This window comes from Chelonia mydas, chromosome 1 (assembly GCF_015237465.2).
Source record: "Chelonia mydas isolate rCheMyd1 chromosome 1, rCheMyd1.pri.v2, whole genome shotgun sequence".
Taxonomy (NCBI): domain Eukaryota; kingdom Metazoa; phylum Chordata; order Testudines; family Cheloniidae; genus Chelonia; species Chelonia mydas.
Window position 1 is genome coordinate 140,455,269 of NC_057849.1, and position 8,055 is coordinate 140,463,323.

Sequence of the window (8,055 nt, forward strand, 5' to 3'; positions counted from 1 at the left end):
ATTTGATTATGTAGCTTGCAGGTTCACCCAAAGGCCCTTTCTAAACAAAGAGAGGAGCACAAAAACTAATTAAAAATAATTTTGAAGAAAACTAGCAGAGGAATTGGCAGCATCCCTTTAATCCAATTAGTTCATAATTGGATGGTCTACTTAATTTCATTAAGTAAACTGTAAAGAAATAGCTGCTTATCAGTAACTGTCTTTGTAAACTGAATGATGCACACTTCAGAGATCATTATCTGCTAAATTACTACAAAGCAGAATCTTCACAGTTACAATATTGAAATGCCATGTTTAAATTAACTGAATAGTTATGACAAAAAAAGTCTGCAAACAAGTTATTAAGAAATGCATCCAATTTCCCTTACATCATTAACTAAAAATTACTTTTTTTTCCCCCCTTCAAAAAACACACCACCACACTGAGACTGGGACTGTCAGAGGTAGTGCAATTAAATCAAGAAAAAGATTTTTATAAACTGAATGCTTTAGCATTCAATTTGGTTGATAAATTGCAATTCCAGTGTTCCTATTAGATTTTATCATATTAATTACTATAAGCACCATTCAGTATTGGTGTCTTTTATAGACCAAGTTTCTGTAACCAAAAGAATCCATAAACACTGAAATTAAACAATATAAAAAAAAACTTTTGTAGCAGAAATAATGTGCAGCAAGATACATTTCTGAATCCTGATTTAATTGCACATATTGTAGTTAAAGATGTGTTCATTTTTATTGGATGTTAAATGATTTACCCCAACATCATAAAATAAGCCATTTGAAAAGAGCACCTACCTCTAGAAAGAGAGAGTCCAACAATTCCAGCAAAACCAATCACACCAAGCCTTGGGTAAAACCCTGGCGGGGGATTTTTGAGAAATTCACAACTTTCTAAAATGAAATCAGACCACAATGCATCAATGTAATGGAAAGACCTTATGATGAAAATGAACTGCTAACACATACGAGCAAGTGTTACAAAACACTATTTTACTGTCATTTGGCTCTAGTGGCAAAAAAATTAAAAGTTCTGCAATCTTCTCTATTGACACATATATGAACTACTTGTTGATTCACTGGCAGACTTGCTTCATTTATCTGGGGGACATTAATCGAAACATTATTAATGTTTCTTGAAAGTTCTAGGAGGCACATATTTTCATGCAGACTGTTACATGTTATCGTTTGCCTTTGGAAAAGAGGATCTGTTCATCGCAGCATTTTGCTTTTTCAAACTGCTTTTGTAAGGGTGTTTTAGGTGACAGACTGACTGGCACAGTTATGAGTTCTATATGCCATCAAAGCTGTGGGCTTCCTGCAGTAGAAGCAGAGTCATTTTGCAGAATGTCACAATCTAATGGTTCTAGCTACCCCTTGATTCTGTTAAAGTCCTTATTTCCCAATACAATAGAAAGATAGGTGTGGAGAAGGAAAAAAAAAATCTTTAGAGTCAGTCCATTTCAGGAAAGCGCATGTAAAAATCTTGTATTTTTAGAGTTTGCTAGAGTAATACTTATAAATAAATTTTCAAAATTTAATTTAAAGAATATATATTACATACACACACACTTTTTAACAAGGTGTGTGCGCGCGCGCATGTGTGAGAATGTGAGAGAGGAAACAGAATTTCACTATTTCCAGTGTGAACAGATATTTAAGTTTCAGAAAACAGAAAGCAGTTTTACTAAAATTTCCAAAGACTATCATTATTCAAGTGCTTCATATTAATACCTAACACTAATAAGTATTGGAAGGCAATGATCTATGAACACTCATTTATTAAGCCAGAAGGGGCTCCCCTCCCCTTGACCTCCTGCCACCCACTTAACAGAACATCAGCATTGTAGAACAATTTTTAAAATTAGTCTACTACACAAAAAATGTTTTCAGAAACTAGTGTAATTTGGAGGGAGGGAAATGAGTCCATAACTCAACTTTAGTTTATTAGGCTCTCATCAGTTGCATCAATAGTGTTGGTATTTACAAAACAGTTACATTTATATCCTGTTGCCACCTCGTTAGGCATGCAATTTCATTTCCCCATTAGCTGAGTTTCCTGCTGTTTGCTGTCTGATACAAAACCTCTTGTGGTTTTGTCATGTTATGCTTTGTTTTAGTCAGCTGACAAAACCAGGAAGACAACTGTGCATTTATTTTACTTCCTCATTCACACAATTTCAGTTAAAAATGAAATCCAAACAATTATTTTAATTTGCCATTAAAAGTATACAACAACTGCTGGAAATGGCCCATCTTGATCAACACTACAAAAGATTTTCTCTCTCTCTCCTCTGCTGGTAATAGCTCACCTTAACTGATCACTCTCGTTATAGTGTGCATGGTAACACCCATTGTTTCATGGTCTCTGTGTATATAAAATCATCCTACAGTATTTTCCACTTCATGCAGCCGATGAAGTGGGCTGTAGCCCATGAAAGCTTATGCTCAAATAAATTTGTTAGTCTCTAAGATGCCACAAGTACTCCTGTTCTTTTAACATAAAAAGATGTCCCGTCCTCCCCTGCCCCCCAACTTATGCATGTATATAAACTTAGATAATCCCTTGCTGCACCAGGCCCCAGAATTAAGGTAATTTAAAAGGTGATTCTTTTTCTTTCATCGTAACATAGGAATTGCCAAGACTAGAGCAACAGTCCAGCACCCTGTTTCTAACAGTGGCCAGTCCCAGATGCTTCAGGAGATGCAAGAAATTTATAATTATGGAATAAACTGCCTTTAGAGGAAGTTTCTATCCAGTATCACCAGTTAATAATACATCTATGCTCTGAAAACAGAAATGTTATATCTCTAACTTTATCAATTTACCTGATTCAAGGGTGGATGTAATCAATATCCATATAAATATGTTATCCTTTTATTAATTCTTGGCCTCAAAATAATCTTGAGGCAATAAGCTCCCAAGGGTTATTTGGGAGAGCGTGTAAAAGGTATTTCCTTTTGTGTGTTTGTGGCTGTTCAAGAAGATGTTCAGTTAAATTGTGTTTGTAGTACAAGAACTGGTAAATAAGAAAGGCTGATTTAGGTGCAAAATAAAGAATGATCTAAAAGCTATGACATCCTTTCTTGTGCCCCAACGCTGCGCGAGCAGATCCCTATGCCCATGTTGTGCCTCACTGAAGTCCGTTTTGGTCACCCTATCTCAAAGATATAGCAGAAATAGAAAGTAATCTAGAAAGAGGTGATGAGAAAGATCAGAAATATAAAAAGAATTCCCTATGTAGATGTTCATAAGATTGGGATAGTTTAGAGAGAGATGAGAAATGTCCAGATTCAGTTATTGAATTTAAAACAGTCAGCTCAGATTAATTTGAGAACACTGCCAAAGTGTGAGTAGTTTGTGTCTTCTCTCATGTCCCACCAACCCAGGCAACCCCATAGTGAGATTGGAGAGGTCAGATTTTGGCCAGCTAATCTTGAATGACACAGGTAAGGGCAAATAAAGCTGCCCATGAACAGATAGCATCTTGTTCGCTGCCTGGTCCAATTATCCTAGATGCTCCTGTCATAAATATAAAGGGAAGGGTAAACCCCTGTAAAATCCCTCCTGGCCAGAGGAAATCTCCTCTCACCTGTAAAGGGTTAAGAAGCTAAAGGTAACCTCGCTGGCACCTGACCAAAATGACCAATGAGGAGACAAGATAATTTCAAAAGCTGGGAGGAGGGAGAGAAACAAAGGGTATGTGGGTCTGTCTATAGTTTGTCTTTGCCGGGGATAGACCAGGAATGAAGCCTTAGAACTTTTAGTAAGTAATCTAGCTAGGTACGTGTTAGATTATGATTTCTTTAAATGGCTGAGAAAAGAATTGTGCTGAATAGAATAACTATTTCTGTCTGTGTATCTTTTTTGTAACTTAAGGTTTTGCCTAGAGGGGTTCTCTATGTTTTGAATCTAATTACCCTGTAAAGTATTTACCATCCTGATTTTACAGGGGGGATTTTTTTTTATTTCTATTTACTTCTATTTCTATTAAAAGTCTTCTTGTAAGAAAACTGAATGCTTTTTCATTGTTCTCAGATCCAAGGGTTTGGGTCTGTGGTCACCTATGCAAATTGGTGAGGCTTTTTATCCAACATTTCCCTGGAAAGGGGGGGTGCAAGTGTTGGGAGGATTGTTCATTGTTCTTAAGATCCAAGGGTCTGGGTCTGTAGTCACCTAGGCAAATTGGTGAGGCTTTTTACCAAACCTTGTCCAGGAAGTGGGGTGCAAGGTTTTGGGAAGTATTTTGGGGGGAAAGACGTGTCCAAACAGCTCTTCCCCAGTAACCAGTATTTGTTTGGTGGTGGTAGCGGCCAATCCAAGGACAAAGGGTGGAATATTTTGTACCTTGGGGAAGTTTTGACCTAAGCTGGTAAAGATAAGCTTAGGAGGTTTTTTTTCATGCAGGTCCCCACATCTGTACCCTAGAGTTCAGAGTGGGGGAGGAACCTTGACACTTCTGGTTTCCACCTTAGGGCTCTGAACCTCCGACGAGACTGCTCGGGTGTTATCCCCATTCTGACTCTCGCCTTGGATTTAAACAGTTCATACTTGTTCATGTGTTCTTTAGGCATTTCAGCTGCCACCTCAGCTAAGGGTCCACTGAGCTGCGGCCTCAGCTCTACCATGTATTGGTCAGTAGAGATGTTGTACCCAAGGCAGGCCCTTTCGAAGTTTTCTAGGAAGGCCTCAGTATCATCGCCTGCTTTGTAGGTGGGGAACTTTCTGGGATGGGAAGTGGTACTTGGAGAAGGATAGCTAGGGTTTGTTGGGATATTCTCCTGAGCCTTTATCTTCTCTATCTCCTCCACATACTTCCTCTCTTTTTTCTTCTCCTCCAGTTCTTTGTCCCTTGCTTCCATAGCTCTCCTGTGAGCAGCCGCTTGGTGTTGTTCTGCCTCTTTCGCTGCCTCCCTTTCTTGTTCCTTCTCCTCCTTCTTCAGCCGCATGAGTTCTATCTGTCTTTCATGTTCCCTTTGTCTTTCCTCAGCCTGAAATCTGGCTAATTCCAGCCGTAGTCGAGCCGCAGATTTTGTCATTCTAACCTCTCTGTTTTTAACTAACTTTACACCCGAGGTTTAGAAATAAACAAAAAAAAAACTTGGCTGTAAAATTTTGCTGTGCTGGAATAGAATACCTATTCTCTGATAGTGATTGTCAGCCTACAAAAAAAAAAAAAGACAATTCCCTTGTCTCTGCTCTGGGCCCAAATCAAAGCAAAAACTTCCAGCTACTTTGAAACCTGTTTACCCAGCCCAAAGAAAAACCAAGTTTCCTTTTTAAACTTGTGCTCCTTGTAAAAAATCAAAATCCAAAAAAAAAAAAACCCTTGCCACTTTTGTCTCCAGGCAAATGGGTAGAACACCCCCCCTTCTATTTACTTTTAGGGAAAAAAAAAAAACTCTGGGTTGGAAGACTGTGAATTTCCCTGCAGGAGTTAAGTACCCTGCCTCCAGGCAAAGAAAACCTGCAATTCACAAAGATAATCCCCTTTTGTCTCTGCTTGGCCACAAAGCAGAGAAAAAAAACAAGCTGCTTTCAGTTTCAGCTGCTTCTGGACTTCCTTTCCAAAGGAAAGAAAAAAAAAATCTCCTTTTTTAAAATCTGTATTTCTAGTTCAAAAAAAAAATCTCAACTGGATCTCAAAATGATTTCAGGTTAATCCCACCACTCTGCCACCATGTCAAGGTTCCTCCCCCACTCTGAACTCTAGGGTACAGATGTGGGGACCTGCATGAAAAAAAACCTCCTAAGCTTATCTTTACCAGCTTAGGTCAAAACTTCCCCAAGGTACAAAATATTCCACCCTTTGTCCTTGGATTGGCCGCTACCACCACCAAACAAATACTGGTTACTGGGGAAGAGCTGTTTGGACACGTCTTTCCCCCCAAAATACTTCCCAAAACCTTGCACCCCACTTCCTGGACAAGGTTTGGTAAAAAGCCTCACCAATTTGCCTAGGTGACTACAGACCCAGACCCTTGGATCTTAAGAACAATGAACAATCCTCCCAACACTTGCACCCCCCCTTTCCAGGGAAATGTTGGATAAAAAGCCTCACCAATTTGCATAGGTGACCACAGACCCAAACCCTTGGATCTGAGAACAATGAAAAAGCATTCAGTTTTCTTACAAGAAGACTTTTAATAGAAATAGAAGTAAATAGAAATAAAAAAAAATCCCCCCTGTAAAATCAGGATGGTAAATACTTTACAGGGTAATTAGATTCAAAACATAGAGAACCCCTCTAGGCAAAACCTTAAGTTACAAAAAAGATACACAGACAGAAATAGTTATTCTATTCAGCACAATTCTTTTCTCAGCCATTTAAAGAAATCATAATCTAACACGTACCTAGCTAGATTACTTACTAAAAGTTCTAAGGCTTCATTCCTGGTCTATCCCCGGCAAAGACAAACTATAGACAGACCCACATACCCTTTGTTTCTCTCCCTCCTCCCAGCTTTTGAAATTATCTTGTCTCCTCATTGGTCATTTTGGTCAGGTGCCAGCGAGGTTACCTTTAGCTTCTTAACCCTTTACAGGTGAGAGGAGATTTCCTCTGGCCAGGAGGAATTTTACAGGGGTTTACCCTTCCCTTTATATTTATGACAGCTCCTTTAACTGATACTGTGGATGTTCTTTACGTGGTCCCATTACTTGGAGCCTGTCCACACCATGGATGCTGCAGGTGTTCCTGTATAGTGCCATAATGTAGTCACTTGCTACAGAGACAGAAGTGGTTTTTCCATTGCTGTAGTTAATCCACCCCCTAGAGAGAAAGGGGCGAGAATGACCTAGCTGTGTGTATGCTGGGGCTTTGGTCAGTTTAACTACATCTCTCAGGGTTGTTAATTTTTTTTACACCCCTAGCTCAACCCAGCTACGTTGCTTAAGTTTTTGGTGTAGACCAGCCCTTACTCTTGCACTGTTTACGAGAGACACAGGACTATGCTTTTAATTATCAAATGCATAATACCATGATGCTCAACAAAAGAAATCCAATAAATCCATAGCACAAATAGCAGAAAGATTTGAAGTTCCTTTACTCACACAATGTGCTGAACAATGTTTAAGGGAGCTTTGAGCTAAGAGAAGGCACATGTAACCATAGCCATGCATCATAATTTTTCCCCATCAAGCACCTCACCTATTAGTAAAGAAAAATGTAAGCTGATTTACCTCTACCACGTTCAACAGTTCTTTCTACTTTGGGCATAGCTTTAGTGTAAAGAGCCTTAAAAAAAAAAAGAAGAAGATGATTAAATATACAATAGCAAAACAGAAGTAACTTGATTAATAACCTGATGAAGAGCAACAACATTAGTTTTATACATTCCATGTCAATTCAGGCACAACAGCCTTGTATGTTCGAGACTGTTAAATATGCTTGCAGGTCTTTTTATTCAGGATCAAATCAGCAAACAAAATTAAGCATTGTTTTCTGCCAAAACTGAACGATCTCACAGTCAGCATAGAGTATTCGGAAAACTAAAGGGACTTCTCTGGTACATATGTGCAGTTCTGATTTTATCCATGCTACCAAGACCTCTTCCCTTCTGTCCCCTTCTCCACTCCCAGTTCTGTTTGCCTAGTTTTACACTTGACATTAAACACAGCAAGGAATATTTTCATCTGTAAATTCTGAATGAAGATGGCGTCCACTGCCTCAAAAATTAAGAGAAGACAAAAGTTAGCACTACACCAAGCTCCTGATCATAGAGCAGAAATTAAGGAATTATGCAGCTGCTCTCCTACCACACCATGCTCGGGTATCTTGGCATATCCATGCATTACGAAATAAATGAGTTATCACAGAAGAAGGCGGCCACATAGCTATACAATAACTCATTGCTAGTGATCCATGGAGACACATTACTGATTTTGAATGCAATTATTTTCTCTTTTGCCAGACTAGATTATGACAAATCGGTATAACAGTATTCTTGGAGGGTATGAGGGTTAAACACACACGCACACCAATTTAATTCATGAAAAAAATGAATTAGTCCAGAGGCTCAGTGCTGGAGCTACTGACAGTTGTCCCAACTGCA

At 38.9% G+C, this 8,055-nt stretch overlaps 1 protein-coding gene across 6 annotated transcripts in view; it reads right to left on the reverse strand.

The window, feature by feature from the left end:
* APOO (apolipoprotein O) overlaps positions 1–8,055 on the reverse strand; it is a 95,428-nt gene that overhangs the window by 58,442 nt on the left and 28,931 nt on the right. For all 6 annotated transcript variants that reach the window (XM_043537988.1, XM_007070470.4, XM_037901784.2 and 3 more), the window contains exons 4-5: positions 7,184–7,238; positions 799–894 (exon numbers count right to left, since the gene is read on the reverse strand). In XM_043537988.1, coding sequence (XP_043393923.1) covers positions 799–894; positions 7,184–7,238 — 151 coding nt within the window. The remainder of the gene's footprint in view (positions 1–798; positions 895–7,183; positions 7,239–8,055) is intronic.